We start from the raw sequence: 26,032 nt of genomic DNA on the forward strand, positions 1-26,032 counted from the left end.
CACATAAGTGCACAGGATAGGTCGGACGTCCGGACAACATCGGACGTCCGGTGGCACAAATAAGTCTGGACGTCCGACAGTCATCGGACGACCGGCCACTGTGAATATGTGAGCCACAAACCAGTACACAGGACACGGACGTCCGAGACGGGCCGGACATCTGGAGCCCGGATGACCGGAGAGTCTGAAAATCCGTAAATATGGTTCTGTTGTAAAAGTACCGGACGTCCGAGACCTATCGGACGACCGGAGGTCGGACGTCTGGAGAGTTCCGGAAATCCGCAAATATCATTCTGTAAAGGAACACCGGATGACCGGAGGGAGCCGGACGTCCGGACAGCTGAGAGGGACCGGACGTCCGTAGAGCACCGGACGTCCGGAGACAAAGAATAGGAGTTGTGGATTTTGAGAAAGTTTTTCACTAGATCCAACGATCCCCTCTTAATAGTGCGGGATACCTATACTCAAGAACAAACCATAAACGAAGTCAATGTCTTGTATCTCCATTCTTGAGTTATATGCTTTTTGTCCCTAGTCATGATCCATACACACGGTCTTTGAGACATAATCCTGAGATATACTTGATAAACATGATTAGTCCCTAGCATATGTGTTGTCATCAACAACAAAATATGATTAAGGGCATGATTGCACTTTCAGTCGGGTTTAGCCTTCGGCAGCCACGTATCAGCTGACAATAGGCGAAACTTCTGCACGCCAATTTCAATCAATTCCAGTTCCAAGATCCAATATCATTGCATAGCCTATACCATGTCAATGCTTTTACCTTCAAAGATAAAGGGAAAACCTTCTTCTTAGCTTCATCTCCGGGTAAACCTGCAAGCTTAAATAATCCACAAATTTCATCCACATATATCAAGTGCATATCAGGATGTTCTGTTCTGTCTCCTGCATAAGGATTAGCTAGCAGTTGTTCTATCATACCCGAAGGAATTTCACAACCAATATTTTTAGTAGGTGTAGTAGGTTCAGGGTCAACTAATTGTGCTTCCAGTCGAGGTGAAGATACCCCGAACAAACCTGAAAGGATGGTTTTGCATAGTGACAAGTGACAATAAATTTCAGCACGTAGTAATAATTTTTTCTTACCAATTTCCATTTACCAAGAGCGCTTCACTCCCCGGCAACAGTGCCAGAAAGGAGTCTTGATGACCCACAAGTATAGGGGATCAGTCGTAGTCCTTTCAATAAGTAAGAGTATCAAACCCAACGAGGAGTAGAAGGAAATGACAAGTGGTTTTCAGCAAGGTATTTTTGCAAACACTGGAATAGTCGGTAACAGGTAGTTTAATAGCAAAATAATTTATAACGGACAAGTAACGGTAACGGTAAATAAAGTGCAGCAAGGTATCCCAATCCTTTTGTGGCAAAGGACAAGCCAAAATAGTCTCTTATAATAAGCAAAGCATTCTTGAGGGCACACGGGAATTTCATCTAGTCACTTTCATCATGTTGGTTTCATTCACGTTCGCTACTTTGATAATTTGATATGTGGGTGGACCGATGCTTGGGTGTTGTTCTTACTTGAACAAGCCTCGCACTTATGATTAACCGCCTCGTAAGCATCCGCAACTACGAGAAAAGTATTAAGATAAAATCTAACCATAGCATTAAACATTTGGATCCAAATCGGTCCCTTACGAAGTAGCGCATAAACTAGGGTTTAAGCTTCCGTTGCTAGCAACCCATCATCTAATAACTACTCCACAATGCATTCCCTTAGGCCCAAAGATGGTGAAGTGCCATGTAGTCGATGTTCACATGACACCACTAAGGGAATCACAACATACATATCATCGAAATATCAAACACATATCAAGTTCACATGATTACTTGCAACATGACTTCTCTCGTGACCTCAAGAACAAAAGTAACTACTCACAAATGATATTCATGCTCATGATTAGAGGGGTATTAAATAGCATAATGGATCTGAACATATAATCTTCCACCAAATAAACCATATAGTAATCAACTACAAGATGTAATCAACACTACTAGTCACCCACATGTACCAATCTGAGGTTCTGGTACAAAGATTGAACACAAGAGATGAACTAGGGTTTGAGAGGAGATTGTGTTGTTGAAGATGTTGATGGAGATTGGCCTCCCAAAGATGAGAGGGTTGTTGGTGATGACAATGGCTTCTATTTCCCCCTTCGGGAGGGGGGGGGGGTCCCCGGCAGAATCGCTCCATCGGAGGGCAAAAGTGCTCCTGCCCAAGTTCCCGTCTCATAAGTCCTCCCCCTTTTTTTAGGTCAAAATGACTTATATACCAGAAGATGGGCACCGGAGGTGGGCCGGGCTGGCCACAACCCACCAGGGCGTGCACTGGTGTCTTGTGGTCACCAGGTGGCCCTCCTCTAGTAGTTATTTGCTCCAGTATTTTTATATATTCCAAAATAATTCTTCATAAATTTTCAGCTCATTTGGAGTTGTGCAGAATAGGTAGCTCTGACGTAGCTTTTTCAGGTCCAGAATTCCAGCTGCCGGCATTCTCCCTCTTTGTGTAAACCTTGCATTTTATGAGAAAAGGGGCATTAGAATTATTCCATAAAGCATTATTATGCATAAAAAACATTATAAATAACAGTAGGAAAACATGATGCAAAATGGATGTATTGATGGATTATGGATGGGCTTAGGCCCATATAAGACACTAATCCCTGGTTAATCTTGAGGCCCGTGTATGAGATGGCAGGTGGTGGGAAGTTTAGTCTCATCTTGCTAGTTGAGGAGAGTTGAGACCCCTTTATAAGGGTTGCTCTACCACTTGCCATTGGGAGATTGGGAAGCGGAATGGTTCACGCGCGCTCCCCCTCCTCTACCGCCCGCCTCCTCACGACGCGCGCCGCGGGCTGCAGGAATGAGTTGAGCCGAAGCTTACTTTTGCCACTCAGGAACGGATTAATTAATCATGGATTAATTAACAAGTCGCTAATAAGTGGGCCACTGTCCGAGACGTTGGACTGTGGGCTGACTTGCGTTGTCGGGATTTGTCGACTCCCTTACCGGGAGTGCGACCCTTCTCTTGCGTTGCTGGGATTCGTCGACTCCCTTGCCGGTAGTGCATTCACTTGGTCGTTGGCCTCCGCCCAGGCCCACAACTTCCTACCCGACGGCCTATAGAAGAAGGCTTTGCCCAGTGGAGTGACCTAGTTCGGTTCACTCACTCCCTCTCGCGTAACCTAGCCGTCATCTACTGTTCCTTGCTCTGTGCTGCCTCCGGCGATCCCATCTCGACGATCGCGTGCACAGTTGGTCGGGAGAGCAGGTGCCTCCGGAACCCTGCCGTTCGAGATCCTGCCCAGGAGATCGGCAATAAGGTTTTTGGGGAGCGTCTCGACGCGACTGCTCCCGATCCGTCCCCAACTCCGTCGGCCTTTGCTTCCACTACTTCCCCTGCATCCACTACGGACGACGTCGAGGCTGCTGCTGCCGCCGCCGTGTTGGCCTGGCCAACCGGAGGGTATGATCTGTTTATCCCTCATTTACTCGTACTTGTACTAGCCGTATATGTGCTGCTCATAGATGGTCCGCTTCTTTGTTCTGTATGTGCCAGTATGCTTAGGTATTGCTATGAGATGCATACCATTTATGCCATGCTTATTGTACACTCGTGAATTAGATTAATCGAGAAAGTGCTAATATTTCCAACATGTATCACTCCTCCACGTGGGATGCCTGCTTTGCCACGAGCTCCTCCATGCAAGAAGCCTGCCACGTATCCCATAGTCTCAATCAAGGTGGGAGATGAGACTAATCTGTAGTTGTTGACTGACGTGGATGATGATTCCTGGACGCAGTTGCATCCACACGCAGAAGGCAGGGGAGTCCGGGTTCCAGATCGGGAAGAGCGCAAAACCGGGGCATGAGAGTGGCCAGTGTTGGAGTGTTTTTTTTCGCTTTGTTCAAAATGGTGACGCGGGAGCTGATGAATTTGATCCCAAAAAACACACTTTAATGAAATTGAGCCAACCACAACTCTCTCTGGCAACTCCTATGGCATTTGCACAAGAGGGTTGAGTTGGTGGAGGTGGTGCTCACCAATGACGCTTGTGGAAGGAGACCCTGTCCATGGCAAGCCTAGATCACCACCTTTCTCTCCATGTCTCCCGTGTCCGATAGAAAGGAGACCAAGGCAAGAGCAAAGGGAACGAACATGTTGGGAGTGGCGACTATGAAAGGGACATCCAAACCAAAGCGACTAATACAGGCTCGCCTAACAGGTAGACACCGGGCTCAAGCATTGTTCCCAGTCGCGATGGCCCAGGAATCAACATTTCCTGTGGGCTTAGAGTTTTATGAGATACTCCTATATCGTATACGGTATTCTGTGTCTTTCTGAAAAAAAAAAAAATATGTCACATGGTGTTTCTTAATCTTAATTTGGCAAAAGGGCCAGTATTGTCTTTTTTTTGTCATTCTAACTAATAATATTGTAGGAAAAGAAAAGGTGAGCGAGGAAATTATTGTTTTTTTATTTGAACTGGTGAGGAGATTATTGTTGCGGGCAATGGAAAAGGTGTCGATAGAGCGAGACGCGTTCAACCGACGCGACCCGTACAACACAAGCGCTGGCTCTCCACCCTCGCGTCGCTTAAATACAACGCCGCAGGCCCCAACGCCAGGCCACTCTCTCCCCCTTCTCTCTCGTGACCTCCTGTTTCCGCCCACCTTCTCCGGCTCCGGCGCCGGCGAACCCACCGCGGATCGAGCGATTCCTCCGATCAGGTGACCGACCCGCCTCCCTGGATCCACCCTCTCCCCCTCCCTCCCTCCCCTTTGCGGGCGCGCCCCTCCATTCGCGAGATCCGTCCGTTCCATCGGTGGATCACGCCGAGCGGGTCGCCGGTTCGGTAGATCTCGTAGGGATCCATGGCCATTCCGGCACCGCGGTCTCCTCGCCGCGCGCTGGATCCGCCCGCGGATCCCGGGCCCGGCGCGTAGATCGCGGGGCCAGGCGCATGGCGATCGGTGATCCCGTGGCCGTTCCGTTGGGGGCCGGATCTGGCGCGCCGCGTGTAGATCTAGCGAAATGGGATTCCGTCTGACGCGTGGGGATCGTGATTCTGTGTTGCAGGAGAGGCCAGCCGGGAGGAAGAGCACCTACGCGGGAGGAGAGGAGATGGGGCTCACGTTCACCAAGCTGTTCAGCCGCCTGTTCGCGAAGAAGGAGATGCGGATCCTGATGGTGGGTCTCGACGCCGCGGGAAAGACCACCATCCTCTACAAGCTCAAGCTCGGCGAGATCGTCACCACCATCCCCACCATCGGTGAGCACCGGTCCCGCGCGCATCGCGTGATGCGTGCCTATTTATTCATACCAAGTTATTGCTTAGATTGGGAATCTGTAGCGGAACATGCAAATGCTTGGCAATGTGATCCCAGCCGGTGCTATTTTTGAAACGCAAGTTTGCCTAAATAACTGCTAGAATATCCAATATGACGATATCAATGGGTATGTAGTTGGATGATCTAAAAAATGGTTAGGTAGTTTTGTTCATCAGGATCTCTGTGCAGGTTACGGGTAGTGCACTTATGTTCATAGATATATATATGGACAAAACGACAGACAAGTCTGAGATTTATCAGTTGTTGCATTTCTTTCTTATAACCATATAAACATAAGACCCCGCAAAAAAAACATATAGACATAAGAAAATCGATCCTGGGCTAGATGTCCTTCGGCAAAGTTCCAGTTACTTTGGTATGGTCAAGTTTCCCTTTAAACAAATGCCTACATGCCAACAGCAAGTCATTGATAGTAACAAACAAATCCCTATATGCCAACAGGAAGTCATTGATAGTAACGCTCATGCAGTTTTGGAGCATCCAGTGAGTAATTAAAAGCCACTACAACCAGCTAGCCACCCTATCTCAAAGTACACTGAAGTTGACTTAATATTGCCTTTTGTAAATTGACTGCTTGCTTTGAATGTCATTGGATGATATAATTTGCCAGTATAATATCCTCGTGTGCATTTTATGGATTGTGCTAAAAGGCAAGACCATCATGTTCTTTCATGCAAATTATATTATACTAGAGGTCAGATTTGGACATTTGTTAATCTGCAACACATGTTTTCTCCGTTTTTTCTCAAAATTGTCTTTCCTCCGAATACAGGGTTCAATGTTGAAACTGTGGAGTACAAGAACATCAGCTTCACTGTCTGGGATGTCGGGGGTCAGGACAAGGTACATAAATAACATACTCTGCGCCTTGAAACTGAATTGTTTTTATAGTACCTGCAATGTATGATGTACTAGTATCTCACACCTAATTTCTAATACACTATGGAACAATATAAGAATTGTTTTTATAGTACCTGCAATGTAATGAACTAATGATGTACTAGTATCTCACACCTAATTTCTAATACACCATGGAACAATATAGGAATTGTTTTTGTAGTACCTGCAATATATGATGTACTAGTATCTCACACCTAATTTCTAATACACCATGGAACAATATAGGAATTGTTTTTATAGTACCTGCAATGTAATGATGTACTAGTATCTCACACCTAATTTCTAATACACTATGGAACAATATAGAGCTCGTATCTCCCTTCTCTGGATTTGTCACGCATCTTTTGTTAAAATGGATTCTAATGTTTACCATGTTTGTAAAAACAGATCAGGCCACTGTGGAGGCATTACTTCCAGAACACACAGGGTCTCATCTTTGTTGTGGACAGCAACGATAGGGACCGTGTTGTTGAAGCAAGGGATGAGCTCCACAGGATGCTGAATGAGGTAGATTCTTACACTACTCAAAGGGTCCCATCTGCATTACTTGTTGGACTTTATCCCAGCGATTTCGAGTGCTGACAGTTCACATGTTCACTGGTTGCAGGATGAGTTACGTGATGCTGTGCTGCTTGTGTTTGCTAACAAGCAAGATCTTCCAAATGCCATGAATGCTGCTGAGATCACTGATAAGCTTGGCCTGCACTCCCTTCGCCAGCGACACTGGTAGCCATGCGCAGACTTCCCTTGCTTGTCTTTTCTGTATTTTAAGATGTATATGATGGTCATCCTTGTCATTATAACTGGCTCATTCCCCCCAACCAACACATATAATTTTACAGTATTTGTGTGAAGAAAACGAAATTGATCTGCTGCCCTTTGGCTTGGTAATGCATATTGTTTAGGTAATTCAGCAGACAACTTAATAAATTGTTGTTGTTGTTGCAGGTACATCCAGAGCACTTGTGCTACAACAGGGGAGGGACTGTATGAAGGCCTGGACTGGCTGTCCAGCAACATTGCCAACAAGGTATGCATAGACTTCCTTGTCGGTTGTCTTGAAAACTTGCTTCTCTAGAAGAGGAATGCAGTCTCCATCTGCGAAGTTTGTTTACAACGACTTGTTTGTCGGTTGATTAATGGCATCCATTTGAACGTGTGCTTGCAGTCCTAAATTTTCGTCAAGATTTTGAAGGAGCTAGGAGCGCTTTGGATGGACGATTGAATCACCGGGTACCTAGGGATTGTGTTGGGATGGGATGGTGCTATGCTATTCCCGTATGTACTGTGTATTTTCCTGAGATCAACAGCTACTGAGCCAGCTCCGGCTGTGGTTTCACTGTCATACTATTGTTTTATTGTATTTTGAGCCCTAAGATGTTTCTTCTGAAGTAAACAGCTAAAGAGAGTCCTGTTCAATTTCGTAATAAGTGTTCCAAGCATCTGTCTGTCTATCTATGCCTGTATATATTCAGCACTGCTCAACTTTTATTTGCGCATTTGTTGGTAGCACTTGGGGAAGAAGATAAGAGTACGATATGCTTTTCACATTACTTTGATGAGGATAAGCATGGAACTGCTCAAAAGGCACACCCACATGGCAAAGACGAGAAGGTTCCTTAAGTCGGCATACAAAGTTATAATCAGGTGCGGATTGGAAGGAGAAAGTTAGGAGCTCGATCTGGAAACAGAACTGCCCAGGGAGGGATAGCACATCATTGGATGTGGCGAAACATCATCCTTCGCGTAGGAATATCGCTAGCTGGCGGTGTGGAACTTTGATAATAGATGCGCTCGCGTGCGGCCTTGAGGAATAATAGTGCCCGATCTCCACCTGAATAACTTGCTGGAGCAAACGAGGATGCGCACCATCTGCCTGTTAATGGAGCTGGTGGACTGAGCGGAACAAGCCACACGGGGAACAGGCGCCTGAATGCCAACGAGTTCACCTTCCAGCTCTCGGCGCTTGTCGGGGAATGGTCGGAATTATACTCATCACATAAGCCAAACAAAGCTGCCTCACCGCCCAAGGGAAGCCACGACCATAGGTGATGTTGAATGTCTTTTTTTATTTTTATTTTTTTTTTGCGGGGAGGTGATGCTGAATGTCGACGCCACTTTATCCCAAACTAGAGGTGATGGGGCCTGGGCCGCATTGCTCAGGGGTCTGCCTTTTTGCAGCAGCGGGAAAGTTACCCCACACACCTGTCAAAGATTTTGGAATGGGTAGTCTTCTTAGCCACGGACTGTCTGCTCTGAAACAAGATTTGGATCTAACATTTGCTGGCTAGTCAAGGTGCTAGGGCTGTGGTGGAAGGCCATTTCTGCGTGACTTCCAACCTATCTCCTCATGTCAAACTATGCTGCGGCCGACGATACCACCACTTAATGGAATGCTAGGTGTTCCACCTCCAAAAAAAAGGCATCACTGGCCAAGTGGGATTAGAGCACTGATAACAGAAGGGGTCTCTCTGACCAGAGAAGTCTCTGACCAGAGAAGCAAATTTTGCAACCCAGCGTGCAAGATTTACATCGACTGCTAATGGCATGATGAGTACATCAGTTTCTAGACACACGTTAATGGCAACCAGAGCTCTACTCTTCTACCCCGCCGAATCAGCGTCAAACCAGCGTCATTCCTAGCTTCTACTGGAGAACAGCATGAGCCACCCAACATAACAAAATTTGCAGCTCTCCCCAGCTTGGAATGCAACACCAACCAGCAGAATCTACTTCTTCCTTCTTGTAACGTAAGCTGAATCAATCTTCCAAGATCTCTTCCGTGGCTGTGGCTGATATCAGTGAAGCTGACTGGATCTTCCCAGCATGCTCCAGCCTCATCAGAATTACTCCCCTGTGGCACACCAAGCAGAGCAATTAGTGTCGAGTGTACAAGCATGAGGTAAACACAACTAGAGGTCTGTGATTTAGTGATCTAAAACGTGCATGAGGTAAACACAACTAGATGTGGCATTTGACAATAGACCTTTAAGGGAATGCGAGAAGAACTTGAATACTACAGAGAGAATATTACTTTGCCGCACGACCCTGGATGGATATATCTTTGACCTTGATTCTGTTTACAGTGCCACCATGGCTAACTAAAACAACCTGCTCCTCACTTGCATCGTCATCTGTCATTTGATTTGTACACACAAAAAATCAACATGTTAAAACAAAGCTTATCTGTCGTTAGGAAACAAAAAAGGACTGCAGCAGAAGTTACCAGTCGGTTCCCCAACGACAAACACAGCAGCTAAGCGGCAATCTTCTGGAAGCTGCAAGCCAAAATAGCATATACTATCAACAACTCCATGAAGCTCAGATGAATGATGTAACCATCTGAAGGTTATTTTCAGGTTAAATGTACTTGAATCTTTTATGCGTGACAAATTTCAGTGACAACAGAAGCTACAAGTTCCAAGGTGTACTTCACGTTTTATTCAATATGAGGTACTCTAGACAAAACGATTCGCTGAACACGGTAAATCAGAAACTTTACTATACCTTGTAGCCTCGCAAGCCTACTCTATTGAAGCTTGATTGACGGAAAGCATTTAGGGGCACACGCTTCCCATAACCATTTTCAGCTATGAAGAGCAGCCATGGAGGACTCAAGTCTCTGACCCTGGAATGCATAAATAGTTCAAAGATAATTTGGTCAGTGATTGGGCAGTAGCCGAAGGGCAGTTCAGACTGCAATGTTGCACAAACCACTGGCATCAAAAAGCATTTGTCAAAGAGGATACTTTTTAAATGCATTGAAACTAAACTGAATACAATTCACCTATCATCAATGCATTGGATTTCTCAAAAGAACAAATTTTCTTCCTTCGTATTTTACTGAACTGTTAAATTTTGATGAACTTCATCCATCTGGTCTTGCTAATTACGAGCTGATTTTAAAAATTCAAAAAAATTGGTGCCAAACTACCTGCTGACAGTTTTTCCAGGCATTGTATGGGTTGTGGATGGAATTATATCCATGGCTGCCATCTTGTCATCTTCCTTTAGCCTCATTGCACCCATACCTCTTGTAGTTCTTCCATGCGGACGAAGCTGGGATGTAGAGCAAATATAATTAAATATAAAGAATAGATGTCAGTAAATTGGCAAAGAAAAAATGGTACACATGAAGCAGCAGGCAAACAAATCCGAAGGAGACAAAATATCATTTCTAACAAGAAACAGACAATAAAAGAACAGAAGAAATATCTGATCCATAGTTCCTAGCGAACTTAAATCAAGTATCATTGCTTGTCACTTCTGAAACATTTAAAGTCACTAGCATAACACAAGAAAGATAATACTTGCTGAAATTAGTGATAGGCTTTAGATAAAATTATTTGAACTGATATTTCTGAACAATGGCATGCTCAGCTCAATCATTTATCAGATATCTGCGAACATGTGATTTGAGAAATCAAAATAAGCCCCAATATTTCTTTCGTCATACCCCCTCCGTTCCAAAATATAAGGTGTATTAGGTTTTTCAAAAGTCAAACCTGTGCATGTTTGACCAAGTTTTTAGATAAAAATATCGATATCTAGAGTACCAAATTTGTCATCATGAAAAGTATTTTTCATAATTTTATTTATTTTGTATTGTAGACGTTCATATTTTATTCTATAATCTCAGTCAAACATACACAAGTTTGACTTGCATGAAAATCGATACACCTTATATTTTGGAGTATATAACTTTCTATCACATGGAAAACCAGTTCAGTCAACATTTTCTCCACTTGCACCATTGGGCATTCGACTTCGCAAGCATCAGTTAATCACAAAAAATACAATACACAGAGATGCATTTTTGCAACCTACCCTGTTGCATGTGTTGACTATAACCATCCCGCTTTGTGAAGCCAAAGCAACAAGGTCGTCATCCCTACAGAGACGGACCCACTTGAGCTCGTCGCCGGGAACCTAACATGTTAAAATGATAAATGATACATCACAAATTCAAGATAACCCAGAAGTACGTTATTCAGAAGAAACACGGACACATGAGATAGTATACCAGGCGCATTGAAATGATTCCTGTTGACCTGATTGATGCGAAGGCATTAAGAGGAACTTTCTTGATATAGCCGTTAACAGTCAGCATCACTAAATATTGGTCTTCAACAAATTTATTCACAGGAACAATGGAGGTTATTCTCTCCCCATCAGACAAATTGAGCAGCTGAAGACGAACAATCAAAGTAATGGTCGGTCAGTTTGTCATCTACTAGATTGCATTAGCATGGCATATTATCAAGCCCTGTACCTGTACTAATGGAGTCCCAGCAGCAACTCTTGTGCATTCAGGTATCTTATAAGCACGTTCAGAGTATACTATCCCCTTGTCACTGAATCAAACATCGTTCAATAATCCAGTTACATGAGAGAACAAAACAATGAAACATAACTTAAATTTTAAATTCAGGCAAGCCATGTGAACTGCTTCAAATGTGAAAACATATTTCAAGAGTATATTTTGGTTTTCAAGATATTATTTAATTGGTAGAGTGCCATAGCTTATGAAGGGCAATTCAAATGTCACTATTCCAGACAAGCTGTAAACAATAGTAATGGAATGAACTTGAAGGGACTCAGTTGAACATTCTAGTTGACTGAAAACACTATATAAAAGTTATGAATCACTTTCCCACATACACAGGAAGGCCCTGTCTGAAACAGTTCAATTCCAATAGAAGAGGAATTTTCCCAATAAGGGTTCACATACCTGAAATAAAGAACATGGTCATGTGTTTGGCAGACAATGAAATCCGACATATTGTCATTCGTTCGCATCTTTCCAACAGATTTTCCAATTGTCCCCCGGTTTTGTAAATTGAAGGTGTTAGGATTCATCCGCTTAAGATAGCCTTTCTCGCTAAGAATCTTCAGGTGCCAAATGTTGTCAGGTTAAGAGAGGTGCAAACACAAGTAAGAAAAGGAAAATGGATTCAGCAAAAATCTACCTAGGACCATAAGGGTACATTAATACATATTTGTGTTTCTTACCAAAAGCATTTCTTCGTTAGGAATAACATCCATATCATCAACTTCACCGTTTGCTGAATCTTCTAGGAAAGAACGTCGTGGGGTAGCAAATTTGCTCTTTAAATCAGCTGCTTCTTGTTCGATAAGCTAACACACCCATCAGAAAAAAGCGTTAATAACTGGGAGTGCAATCAGAAGATATTTATCCCAGCGGAAAAAACAGTGCAGACACTAGTTAATTAACAGTTAAGAAACTACAGAGCCTAGAAAGCATTTTCTACCAGTTGTATTGAATGTACAGTGGCTCGAATCTGCACAAACTATGCTCGACAAGGTGGCCCTCTTTCACCATACATGTTCTTATTTGTTGCTAGAACTCTCTCATACTATTCATGATGAGGTTGGTAGCTAAAAAACTGTTGGGAGAGCTACAGGGAATTCTCATTTGCCTTTTGCAGATGATAGTATGATGTTTATGAGGGGCAATGCACCAGGCTCAGGTCATTAAAGAAGCTCTTAACTGGTTCGAGCAAAGTACAGGCTAGGAACAGTTTGGACTTGTAAAGTGCCACAGAAAGTAAAGGTGTTCACATGGAGGTTAGGAACATATTCCTCCGCTACAAAGAGGCTAGAGCATTGTGGGCTGAGATGAGTTTGGCCTGGAGTCTCTCTGCTGAAAGATGTTTTGCACACAGAAGGAGTGGCTGCTAAACATGCTTGCTAGCGCCGGTGAGTCGACAAGGCAGAAATTCTGATACTGTTTTGGTGAGCATAGCATTTGCAGAACAGTTCCATCTTTTGGTAAGCACAGCATTTGCGGAACAATTCAATCTCTGGAGATGGCCAAGATACAGTAACGGCTAAAGTTTCGCTTCTCATAAGCTACAAGTTACTGAGAACAGGACAAATCAAGTTTTAACAATGAAAGGGGAAGGGTCTGGCAGGAGAATAATTGGGACAATGTATCACATGCCAGAACTCCCTGGACAAGCCTAAGTGGAAATCCCCACCAGAGGGGAGGGTGAAAATGAAATGTGGATACCTTGTTTAACCAAACTGATGGTGCTTCGAGTGCAGGTATGGTAATTTGGGACTCACGAGCTTAAGTTGTTTTAACGGCATAGCATGTTCTGCCAGCATGTTCTAGTGCAGAGTTAGGGGACGTCCTCACATGCCTGGAGGGCCTTCGACTATGCATCTATGCCATTAGCCGATTGCCAGAGTCCAGTGTGGCGGTCATACAAGCCCTAATTTCTCAAAGGATGATCGATTGGTTATTCATCAGGTAAGCAATGAGGCCACGGTTGTTTTACTTCTTCTGCCAGGTGCTCGTGTGTCCAAGGTTTCGAGAGAGTGTAATAGGTTGTTCATGATATAGCTAGATTGGCATCTGGAGTTGGTACTATTAATTTGTTTACTCATGCTGCTCCTTCCTGCATGTCAGAGGGCATCGGTTCTGATTGTGATAACTCTTATGTTGGTTTGATCAATAAACTCTCTCATTCTCCGCAAACGGAAACAAAATGCTCAACCGGTCAAAAGTAAACCAGACATCCTAGATATCACAATTATACTGTATTCTTAGCAACTGAGGTAATAGCATGGCAGGAAGGCACCATCACATGGATCATACTCCCTCCGTTCTGATTTACTCAGTCGTGGTTTTAGTTCAAATTTGAACTAAAACCACGACTGAGTAAATCAGAACGGAGGGAGTACATACATCAGTGACTCCTGACAAAGCAAGGTGATATTTGGCCTGTCATGCTATTTATTTGATGAAACTAACATGGGTACCCCTTGAAAAAGTACCTTTGGATATATCTAGGAATCAGAAGTTAGAGACATAGGAGATGAGAAAGCAAGGGACACAGAAAGTCAAGCGAAATGACAGGAAAATGACCAGTTTTATCACCAGGTTTTCATGTTCTCACATGTTAACACTTAGCATTGATATTCTTTACCAACAAAACTGAAGAGAATTAGATTTTTAGGTATATTGTTAATACTTTTCCTATATCAAGAAAATAGTTCATAGAGCTCAGAAGATAACAGGATATAATGCCAGATAAATATAGAACAAGCAGAATAGATGAAGAGCTTAAAATGACGAACCTGAAACATAAGTTTCTTGCTTGACAGGAGCTCATTTAACTTTGAAATGCTCTCCGACAATGAATTAGCTTCATCAATAAACTTCTTCCGCTGCAACAAACAGAGGTCCATTCAGATTTCTCCAAATAGGTAAATAATTTTGATTTAATTGTGAGACAAATGGAATCTATAAATGGCAACCTCAAGGGAAGTAAGTTTCCTAAGTGTAATGTCCAAAAGTGCTTCTGCTTGCTTCTCAGATAGACCATATTCTGCAAATGTAATTCAGGGTAAAACATACAGATCTGCCAAAAGCATATATAGTCAATCAATCAGCACGTTATTTGACGTCACTACTTTGTAATAATGGATGTTAATGTGGTCAATACATGAAGAAACCATTCACATAGTTGATTGCTCTTCTTAATATAATCGCTCATGGTACTTTGAAAACAAAACCAGTGTTAACTGTTAAGCATCATGCACTAGCCAATGCAACCAAAAGTCCGAACTGATGGAAAGGGCTAGGCAATCCACATATACACTTCAACATTAACCAGCATGGAAAAATTGGAAGGATAAGAATACAGTGGAGCTAGTGTTAGTTATGTGCAGAACTCAAAATCAAATCTTCATTCTTGAGTTCCAGTAACAAAATTAATCAAGGAAAATATTGAACAAAAACATGTCCATACTAGTGCCCTTGTACTGCAAATTTGCATGATGCAGGAATAACTGTACAGCATTCGGCTGCATTATAATTTGCCACAGCCAGTTATAGCCTGAACACCAGTTTCTGCAATGGAATCTCTAGGAGAAGTTGGATAACAAATGCAACATGCAACTATGTTTGCTTAAGCTTGGCCACATTATAGCTGTGAATCCTGTGAGTTAAAGATAACAACTAAAAAGCACTCAACCAGGTATTTTTAATGGAACTGTTGTAGAACTGTAGAGCTAAGGTGAGAAGAACAGAAAATAGGAGCTAGTGTGAGTCACAGCATTGAACAATTTCTAGATTTTACCTCATGGAAAGATCAACATTATGACTAAATGAAATAAAACCGATAAAATTGAACTAGAAAACGTTACCTTTTGCTAAAGCTTCCTTTGCCACGGTGTGATTTGATGTTTCTCTTATCACTTGAATTACAGCATCTAAATTGTCAAGACCAATGACAATGCCCTGCAGGACTAAGCAAATTAACCATCGACCTTTTGTTGTCCAAACAAGGCAGAATATCCAAATGAGTTACCTCCACAATATGCTTTCTTTCTAGAGCTTGTGAAAGCTTAAACTTTGCACGCCTTTCAATAACAGAGCATCTGAAGTCAAGGAACGCCTAGAGCACAATCAGGATTTCAATGGGAAGTTAGGCCTGAAGTTCAAAAGGACATAAACTGCTAGATCATGTATCCTAGTAATCAATCATAATCTTGGAGTGTGCATGCGCAGTAACTACAATTGCTGAATGTATCTCCTGAAAGCTTTTCCTCAAAGATAAACTACTGAAGGTTAATTATTGTCCAACAGTTAGTTACTTAATGTCATGGTATACAGTATAGCATACTAGCATTTGCAACTTCAGATAGAATCAACACATATTTTCTAGTGGACATGACATACAGAAACATTAACTTCATTGAACATGACATGGAATGGGAATGGACAGGATAGGGTGAACATCACAGCACCTGAAGAATTTCCTTCAGTCCCATCAGTTTTGGATGCCCATCAAGAATACTGAACAAGTCAAGGAAAAAAACAGATGTAAGAACTGAAGACAGGTCAAGTTAGTTACTGTTTAAAAATGCAATGACATAGATACAAATTGTAGATAGTATGGCAACCATGCACGGACAATGCACGTTTGATTAACATAATCAAAGCATGAAAAAAAAACCTCTTATAATTTACATGTATACTTACCAATTTTTACATGTTCTTATCTTGAAACTTTGGTGTGGAAAAGAATTATCAAAACATGTTTGTGCACACTTTTAAGAAAGGCCAGTATAGATAACATGCACGTCTTGAGAGTCAGAAATGGACATTTTTTATTAAACAAATAGCAACATTTTTTATTTAGAGTGTAATTAGGAGGCAATAACGACAATAAAGAACTTAAAAGTACAGGAGAGATTAGGGTAGGGTACATTAGTCCACAACCACTGGATGTATATTTAATAAATTGGATTAAAGGTTTTGAATGGGAGCATCCGAACCTAAAATGTGATTTATATGGTACAGATAACCATAATAGTATTTCTTTAAAATAAAGAGCTCAAACACGTCAACCGAGATCTTAAATATTTATCTGGCTCATCAGATTGCCTGCATACAGGGACGCATGCATAGCTTGATGTAAGGTAATCTTCTTCGCAGGAGCTTCACATAAGGCCTTAAATAGCTGTTGTTACATCAAATAAACAATTCTGCCAATTATTTTAGTCGTGCTGGTAAGTATCACGTTTGACATGTGTATTGCATCAAACATGGCATCCAGTTCTCCATATGAGATTGTATTTTTTGCAAATAAGTTACTGCATGGTATGGGTCAATGGATGCTTCTAGTGGCTAAGGGTGAAACATGATTGATAGTCTCCCTGTCAATTCTATTTTTGATATTTGCAGCAGATACACTTAACTATGGCATTTCAATATTTTTCTAGCTTCATGTATACTTGTTATCCTAGAATGGACTGGTATTATGATGCAAAGATAAATATTTGCTATCAAATTTAACAGTCAAGCATATGTACCATATATTTTCTTATAACAGTGCATAATGCAGCTGGTTGACATAAATATTGAGGAAGTGCCTTAAAATAGTCCGAACATTTAAGAATATTTAATGAAGTAAACAATACTGGGGAAGTCGAACCGAGGTAAAACAATTCATATTCCTATTAATGTGAACTCGCATCTAAGATAATTTGGCAAAGGAACAACATCAGAAAAGAAAATGAAGAGCAAATACTATGCACCATGTGAACAATTTACAGTTTTGCTTTTACCCTAGAACACATGACCAAACAAAAGAAAATCATACAACTATATAAATGATTACTTACGCTACCATGTTGCAGCTAAAACTAGACTGCAATGCTGTATGACGATACAGGTTGTTCAGGACAATGGCAGGATTTGCACCTCTTTTCACCTGGAACGGTATGAAAGAGAAGGTAATGGATTCCACATAAGCAACAAGACAACTAATATCCTTGGACCCGTAATTTCAGTCTTAAATGATAAAGATAAGCTCAGCACATAAAGTCAAAGATGATAGTACAAACCTCGATAACTACACGCATTCCAGCACGGTCGCTTTCATCCCGAATATCACTGATGCCTTCTAACACCTGCACTTAGTAACGAAAATGGGTTGGTGGTTCACAGTGGTGGTATCAATGACAGAATTCAAATTAAGCTTATGTTACAGCCAACCAGCTAACTTACGTCCTGTTTTTTTATGGATAAACCCAAATACCAAAAGGCTACACAAATAATAAAAAATAGTATTCCTGATACAGGAGAAATGCAACTAATTATGTCCCAAATGAAGTTACCTTGTCTTCAACAAGCTCAGCTATCCTTTGGACTAGAGTAGATTTATTTGTCTGGTACGGAACCTGCACATAAGGATAAAGAATTACAAATTGTAAAATATGTTCACTTGGTTACAAGGTAACTTGATTACAAGGTAATATGGACTGCCAAAAAGGCATTGCTCTGAAAATACTAACAGGAATCAAACCTCATTAATTATGATAGCCGTGCGCTTGGTTTTCTCATCAATTGTTTCCATGACGGTTTTGCCTCTCATCACAATTCGACCACGCCCAGTTCTATAGGCCTCCAAAATACTATGCAAGCAGAAAAAGAAATGCAGAATATAACACCTTAGTGTATGGTAAAGGGAAACAAGAGCAATGAAATATGAATCCAGTACCCATCATTTCCCATGAGTATCCCTCCTGTAGGAAAGTCAGGACCAGGCATGTATTCCAGTAGTTCTTGGAGCTTGCATACAACAGAGAATCACAATCAAGATAATGAGAATCAATAAAATGTAGAAGCAGAAGGAGTAGAAGACTTGGAAGTGAACAGAACTAGAGAAATCCATTTAAGAGCAACAGTCAACTGCTGTGAACCTAAGAATTTATCCTAGTATGACTACACCAATGCCAATGTTTTGAGAATATTTTCTTTAGAGAACATGCAAATGATGCACATGTACTTTTTATTAAGAGAAAATCAGACAATTATTGAGCACAGTACACTTGCATGCTGCCCTTTTCTTTTAGACAATTAGATTGATTCACTATGCCTTAAGTAAAACAAACAACTACAAGAGTTTGCCCGCAGAGATTGTTGTCCACTTGTTCTGCTTAAGAGAAAGAGTAGCAGCTACTTAACAAATACTCCCTCCGTTCCATATTAGTTGTCACCGAAACAGTGATACATCCGTTTGAGCAACAACTAATATGGAACGGAGGGAGTACGTAACAATTTAGTGGCGTTGCTTCTACAGCTCAGATGTGTGAATGCGTAAATTATACATTTCAGTTCGGCCAAAGAAGCTATTTCAACATTCTGCTACTAAGGGCAATCATTCGGAAGGCTTCCCAGACACAATCCAAGACCAGCATGGCAGCACTTATAATTGGCCAACAGACCTGACATGCTACATCAGCAAGTTTCGGCTGGGCAATTGCCTTATACTCCCTCCGTCCCACAACATAGCTTGAAAAATGATCTTATATTATGGGACGGAGGGAGTACTAGTATCCTGGCCCTAGTGTCTTCCACGTAGTTTTAGCACAAAAGAATGAAGGCTAAGCAACTAGCATTGCAATTGTACTTCCAAAGCTTTGGTCATGATCAGAGAAGTGCAGCATGACCATATATAACTGTGCATGACCAATTGACCATATATCAGAAAAGGGCAGCATGCACTTTTCCCTTGATTTATATGAACATGCATTGACAAATTCTATCACTAAAGGCCTACCAGGCATCACCTGAGTGCTTTAACCAAATGTGCCACCAGCGACCAACAACTGGTTATTTATGGATTCATCATGCTATGTGTTACGATGCAATTAACAAACAAAGATCGATTGATCGAAAAGGAGATAATGATAGAATACTTACCGTAGCATCAGGGTTTTGAATTATAGCAGAGAGCGCATCAACAAGTTCTCCCAGATTGTGGGGAGGGATATTTGTCGCCATTCCAACCTGAGATAATACCGCATAAAAAATCATATCCAGAACATCACATCTCTTTTTAGCATAAATAGGTGCCAGAATGAGCTGAACTCTTCTTAATAAGCTTATAAAAGAGCTCATACTGCAATTCCAGAAGATCCATTCAACAGTAGTGATGGAACACGAGCTGGCAACAGAGATGGTTCTTTCTGTGAATTATCAAAGTTCGGAATGTAGTCAACCTGTCCAATGGCAAACAAGTAGCATGAAATAGGTAGGAAAAAGGAACATCCACATAAACATGTGCATGCACACACAAAGAGAAATACATAAGAACTGAAGCGCAAAGATTTACTGTATTCAGCTCCAAATCAGTCAGGAACATGGCTTCTGTTAATGGCTGCAAAATAACAAGAGGGGCCGTGAGACTTCAGTTGGTGAAAAAGTCAGCTCGCTTAAAAAAATTGAAGTGAACCAAAACCTACATCCAAGCGGCACTCTGTGTATCGCATTGCAGCGGGAGGATCGGAATCTATTGAACCAAAGTTACCATGTCCTTGAACAAGTGGGTACCTCATTGAAAAGTCCTGCAAGATTGCATACAGAAAAGGCTCTTCAGCTAAAATGAAATAAGCAAATTTGACATATGTGATGCAGCTTCACGAGTGTAGCTTGGTTTTAAATTGGAGAGATGTGATAGATATAGAAATTCTACATGCAAAAATTAGTACGTACAATTTGAAATATTCAGGTATCTGCCTAACATGAACTGAATTGTCAGTACTATTTTCATATTAATTAATTAATACTACTGCAATATAGTTTACAGAGGTTGTCCAGTCACTAAACTCTGTTTCTGGTCATGGCTATCTAAATTGACATATAATGCAAGTACCCAAGTTTAAATGAGGATCAATCAGCATCTGCTCATCGTCACCCACCCAAAAGGGGAATAGGTCTGGTGAAGTGCACAAATTTACATTGTATGGCATTCTTTCATGGAATACGTAGACAGATAAACAAACTTAAACAGATGACCTGTCAAATGTCATGACACCACCTGGCCTTAAAAATAACATCTACACAGTAATGTTACCTGAGCCATTCGCACTAAAGTTTCATAGACGGCTGAATCTCCATGAGGATGGAATTTACCGAGTACCTGCAAGAAATATGAAAAGTTCACGTCCGTACACCTAATAGGCAGAAAGGCATTACCCGAAAAGCACAATATCGTTAAAAAATGTTATCAAAAGAGGTAATGCTGCTCTGGCATTATCCATCAACATATATAACATTTTTGCTGATTTATTTACAACCTGAAACTTTCCAATTTATCATTGTAACTATGTCAAATGAGGCAAGTAGCAACTCATTCACAACTCAGCCTAGGTGATTATAAATTTTTTGGTCCTGCCTCTAAGGGTAAGGAACTAGATAGGTGAGCCGATATATGCAAAGTTAACTAGATAACTCCAAATCCATGGGCAGGCTAGACAAACATGATATGCAGTTTTGAGACCACCAATTCTGTAGCAAAATAAGTGGTGCAAAATAAACTGAAAATATGATCACAATGGTATAACAAAATGTGCCTGCTCCAAAACAAAACACTTTTAGTGTATTGGTTTAATGGTTATTGCTGCTGTTATATGATACCCTAGAAGCCCAGAAGCAAATAGTTTGTTCGCCATGAAGATGCAATTGAACAAAGAAAAGAACACCTATTAGCTTACAGTCATACCACAATAACTGCAACAAATTGCTTCTTTGATAGAGCGGAGTCTCGAAAACTTCACGCACAGCATGAAAATGAATTTACTATTTGAGAGAGCGATTATTTGGAAAGTGCTTTGCTGGATACTGATGTTAAATGGGAAAAATCACCATTATAGCGTGTCCACCGCATCCAAATACTAGGGAAGCCATACTAGGGAGGGAGGGGACTGTATTCCTGATGATTCAATGGTTCTAATGTACATGTTAGTGTTTCTACTTATGAGGGAAAAACATGGTTTGGGGTGTGCAGTTGCCATTTATCCATGTGGACACACTTAAGACATTCTATAAAATCACGGTGGATTAACATGTAAACCCAATATAGTGCCACCATTTCCATTTTTGAACTCCATGCAGTATAACTAAGTCAACTAATTCATGACCCCATTACGTGGTGCAACTGCAACACTGTTATCAACACAAAATGCTTGATTACACAGGTAATGCACACTTCTCCTATCCAAGTGCTATCACACCGAGACACCAAAGAAACAAAAGCCTTTTAAGCCATCTCCACAATAGTAGCAAAGCAAAAAAAATGATCTACAGATCTATTCTGAAATTGGAAGATATTTGACTCTCTTTCATGAATGAAACTAAGGTACTTAGTTTTCAGTTTTTTTTAGATCCTGGTCATATCAGCTTGGGCTGACCTCTAATGGCCTCAGAGGAGCTGTAAGAGTGAGCGTATTATTTGCACAATACAAAGTCTTATGTGCAACAGCAAAGTAAAACAAACCAACAGCATGGTACAGCAGGAGGGGAATATATGCTTCAAATCACCAATGACACCAGAGTTCCTTCATGCATACCTCACCAACGACTCTGGCACATTTTCTGTATGGCTTACGAGATGCAAGGCCCATTTCATGCATTGCATAGCTGCAGAGAAAATGAGGATATCACCCAGATGGGTTGGAGCAAGGTTAATAACAATACTAGAATGAAACTAATCTGCAAAATGTGCTAGCATAACACTAGTCATACAGATAACTTCAGAAATGGAAGAATACTCATATGATCGTCCAGTACTGCTTCAGAGTAAGAATTCAGATGCCATGTAAACCTAAGATACTTCAGAATGTAGATTAGCTCAAGAGACAGATTCAGGCACAACAGCTGTTTTACTATACATTCACTGCAATGGGAGCAGTTTGACAAAAGATAAGCATCTCCAGGCAGCTACAACGTACAAAGTTATCTGGTAACTAATGGTAACATCTTGATTGCTTAACTCAACAACAATCTAAGGGTGAGCAACAGAACATTAATAACATTTATTAAGAAAACATCAATTTGTTTTTCTTCAAACTGATATGACTTATTAGACAGGCTAGTATTGCCAAAACGGCCATCAAGGCTACTCTTACAAAGAGATGGGGACAAAATCCTAATCTGACTGCATTCAGCAATGAACACACCCACAGCGATCCGACACATGAACAAAGTAAGAAAAAACAACCCAGAACCATTCACAATACAGTATATATTGTGACGTACTCTCTGATCACAAACTATGCACAATTCATACTTCTTTTTCAAACCCATTGGAGAGCTCAACCATTATTGGTTTACCACTAGAGGTCGTTCCTGCATACTTCCAGACCCTGCAGTCTACAAGCATGTGGCAAAACCAAACCCTCTCCAAAAAACTTACACCAATTGTTTGCAAAGTAGTATGGACTAACGAGATGGTAAGGCAATCAGGTGTCGCTTGTGAACGAGTTAGACGACCGAGCTGCAAACGAACCAGCTTCAACCTAGCTCCTAAACAAGCTGAAGCACACCCAAGCCCCAATCGACCGAAATTACTTGGTGGTGAACATGTAAATCCAGCGAAGCCTCTAATCCGACAAGCGAAAGCGCGCACCGAGCAAGCTGGGGTAAATAAACGAGAGGGGAGGACTCACAGTATCCGGCGGTGCACCGGCTTGAGCCCGTCGCGGACGTCGGGGAGGGCGCGGCCGAGCAGCACGGACATGGCGTAAGACATGTACGCGTCGGTGGCCTCCTTGTGGAGCTCCACCTGCACAATCCGCTCCTTGGTCACGGCGGCCCCATCCCCGTCGTTGTCGCCGTCGCGGCGGCGCGCGCGGGGGACGGACTTCCCGGAGCGCGAGGAGGAGGGGGAGGGGGCGGCGCAGAGGAAGCGGAGGGCGGGCGCGGGCCCCGCGGCGGCGCGGCGGCGGGAGGCGGCCCCGGCGGCGGCGATGAGGGAGGCGGAGGGCCCGCGGAGGAGGCGCGGGAGCGGGAGGCGGAGCGCCGCGGCGCGGGAGAGGGCCATCGCGGGAGGAGGGGGAGGGCGCGGCGGCGGGGCGGGGCCTACTGCTGCCGCGGCATTGGAAGGGGGTGGAAATGGCGGAGGGGAGGAGGAGGGGTGGGTTTTGCGAGGGTTTTGGTTTTGGATTGGGGTGGGGTGGGGAGAGGGCCAGAGGGGAAGGGGAAATAAACAGGAGGGAGATGGAATCGGGTGGGCGTGGTGGATGACAGGAGGCGGAATGCTCGGGGCCTCGGGGCGAGAGATACAAATGGACGGGGGTCACTGCCCGAGCTTGATCCGACGGCTGACCTTCCTCGCTGCGCTGCTCCGAGCCTGCGAGGAAGCCTCCCCTAGGTTTTTCAAAGGGAAACCACGCTCACGGGCCCGATGTCTCGCCCGTGTGGGTGCACGAATACACACGACGGCCAAAATTTAGAGACAAGAGCCTTTCTTTTTTCGGGGAACTTCAGAGAGCTTTATTCAACAAAAGCATTCGTTGAGCAGTCAACCAGAAGGTTGCTAATCAGGAAGCTAGGGGTAGTATCTAACCAGCTCTCAGTCACATTAAGCGTAGTACCACGCATAGCACACAAATGTGCAGGACTGTTTGCTGATCTTATTACATGTTGAATATTGAAAGAAATAAAACTAAGAGCTAGCTCTCCAATTTCAGAGAAAATAGGTGCTATCACCAACCGGTCGATGTAGCGAGAGTTCCAGAGGTTAACTGCCTCTAGACAGTCGGTCTCCATGATCACATGCGTGTAGCCTCGTAGTGTTGCAAATCTCACTCCTTCTTTAAGTGCCAGAGCCTCCGCAATGAGGGGGTCCGTGACACCTGAAGACGGCTTACACCATGCACCCAGGAAAAAGGTGAGCATGCAAAAAAAATCATATGGTATAATACTACTTTTTTTCTTGTGAAACCACGACTTCGTTTGGACGAGCTGTGGACGATGGAGGATCGAACAGTTATAGTCAGTTTTCCTCTATGCATGGATGGCTTTATGTGTTGTCTCGTGCACAAATTGTCTAGATTCTACCGTGTGTTAACAACGTTCTTTTTTTTTGCAAGAAATGTATATATAGTACTACTATTCATCCATTTATTCTTAGTCCATATTTTTCATGTGTAGCGAGTCATTTCTTTCTGCGTCGCTTCGTTCCGCCTATCGTCGTATTTTAAGCATAATCCACTAGATTTTATTGAATAATAATCATCGGAATACAAAGAGTATCATGAGGAGGCCAAGCCATGTGTTTCTCCCCTGGTCTAGAGTAGATGCAAACGGGTTCGTAATTTGAGCCTTTTTATGGATGAAATTATTGATAGTGAAAAAGGATATGGATGCTAAAATTTCTCTTATCACAACTTCATGTTTCCCCCTGCTTGATGGCTGTCTCACACTTTGAAACAAATGTGTAGTCTCCGGAGGTTAAGATCCAATGCCAACGCAAGGCCCATTGCCTCCAGAGTGGATGGATCAATGACCCCTGGCAAGACAAGAGCAGAAGCAGACAAGCAAAGGCATTGTTCACCTTTGCATACCATGGCAACTGGCAACCACACCAGTATTCCCAGACCTGGAGATTCCACCATCCACATTGATCTTAACAGACCCCACCGGGGGAAATTTCAAACCATGGTATTATGCTCTGGTGCTACATGCACTAACGGTTTTGTCAGCTTTAATTTTTTCAGATCATCAAGCTTAGAGATGTACCGATTCACAAATTCATGTGTCACGAATGGAGTCTGGAAAATATTCTCATGGATCACCTTCCTCCTCGTCGTCCAGATCGAGCACAACGTAACCACCAAATGAAGCAGCTGCTTGTGTGTAATGGACTTGAACATGGAAAATAACCATGACTTGGGGTTGGGTTTATTCGTGGCCATCATGTGCTCAAGCATATCCCCATCTACCAACAGCCATACGCATCAGCTCATAGAACACTCGATCAGACAGTGTTTCCACAGATCCTCAATGTCGCGCAGAATAAATAGATGAGATGCACATATTGCGGTGCTTGCAAACATCTTCAAATGGGACACCCTTGCCAAACACCAAAGGAACATATGGAGCTTTGTTGGGACATCAACTTTCCATAATCTGCACCACCCCAGCTCTTCATTCGTTGCGTTCGAATGGCCAAGGCGCTCATCGAGCCACCCCTCCCTTTTCTTCTTCGCCACCGCCAACATGCGATAGTGGGAGCGAACAGGTAAAGTGTCACTCCTTTTCAAGATTCTAAGACCAAAAGTCCTCATGTTCGTTGGTGCACAATGGTATATTGAAGATCACTGATACATCTCCAACATGTCTATATTTGTTGATTGTTTCATGTTATTATGTTATCATTCTTGTATGCTTTATATGCCATTTTATATAGTTTTTATGGACTAACCTATTAAC

The 26,032-nt window shown here is 42.5% G+C and overlaps 2 protein-coding genes across 2 annotated transcripts; one reads left to right on the forward strand and one right to left on the reverse strand.

Moving 5' to 3' along the window:
- The first annotated feature begins 4,595 nt into the window (after positions 1-4,595).
- On the forward strand, positions 4,596-7,728 carry LOC119312436 (ADP-ribosylation factor). The gene is made up of 7 exons (XM_037588161.1): positions 4,596-4,755; positions 5,105-5,297; positions 6,149-6,219; positions 6,664-6,783; positions 6,884-7,002; positions 7,225-7,306; positions 7,445-7,728. The coding sequence occupies exons 2-7, from the start codon at positions 5,150-5,152 to the stop codon at positions 7,448-7,450; spliced, it is 546 nt and encodes a 181-aa protein (XP_037444058.1). The 5' UTR covers positions 4,596-4,755; positions 5,105-5,149; the 3' UTR covers positions 7,451-7,728.
- A 958-nt stretch (positions 7,729-8,686) lies between these two features.
- On the reverse strand, positions 8,687-23,639 carry LOC119312435 (probable DNA gyrase subunit A, chloroplastic/mitochondrial). Its single transcript, XM_037588160.1, has 27 exons — positions 23,266-23,639; positions 22,168-22,237; positions 20,673-20,738; positions 20,062-20,163; positions 19,932-19,976; positions 19,720-19,818; positions 19,520-19,606; positions 18,315-18,385; positions 18,120-18,228; positions 17,932-17,994; positions 17,659-17,724; positions 17,437-17,525; positions 16,057-16,105; positions 15,618-15,704; positions 15,454-15,547; positions 14,563-14,633; positions 14,383-14,472; positions 12,289-12,414; positions 12,008-12,165; positions 11,549-11,630; positions 11,300-11,464; positions 11,104-11,205; positions 10,211-10,335; positions 9,784-9,904; positions 9,503-9,554; positions 9,311-9,410; positions 8,687-9,130 (listed from the first exon to the last, which is right to left on the reverse strand). The coding sequence occupies exons 1-27, from the start codon at positions 23,637-23,639 to the stop codon at positions 9,037-9,039; spliced, it is 2,757 nt and encodes a 918-aa protein (XP_037444057.1). The 3' UTR covers positions 8,687-9,036.
- Between the last annotated feature and the right edge of the window lie 2,393 nt (positions 23,640-26,032).

Source organism: Triticum dicoccoides, chromosome 5B, assembly GCF_002162155.2.
Source record: "Triticum dicoccoides isolate Atlit2015 ecotype Zavitan chromosome 5B, WEW_v2.0, whole genome shotgun sequence".
NCBI classification, from domain to species: Eukaryota; Viridiplantae; Streptophyta; class Magnoliopsida; order Poales; family Poaceae; genus Triticum; species Triticum dicoccoides.

Coding starts and splice junctions, on each gene's coding strand:
- LOC119312435 (XM_037588160.1), bottom strand. CDS start 23,639: ATGGCCCTCTCCCGCGCCGCGGCGCTCCGCCTCCCGCTCCCGCGCCTC. Junction 19,607..19,719: donor ATGGATCTTCTGGAATTGCA/GTATGAGCTCTT, acceptor GTATTATCTCAG/GTTGGAATGGCGACAAATAT. Junction 11,465..11,548: donor CTGGGACTCCATTAGTACAG/GTACAGGGCTTG, acceptor GTTCGTCTTCAG/CTGCTCAATTTGTCTGATGG.
- LOC119312436 (XM_037588161.1), top strand. CDS start 5,150: ATGGGGCTCACGTTCACCAAGCTGTTCAGCCGCCTGTTCGCGAAGAAG. Junction 5,298..6,148: donor CACCACCATCCCCACCATCG/GTGAGCACCGGT, acceptor CTCCGAATACAG/GGTTCAATGTTGAAACTGTG. Junction 6,220..6,663: donor ATGTCGGGGGTCAGGACAAG/GTACATAAATAA, acceptor TTGTAAAAACAG/ATCAGGCCACTGTGGAGGCA.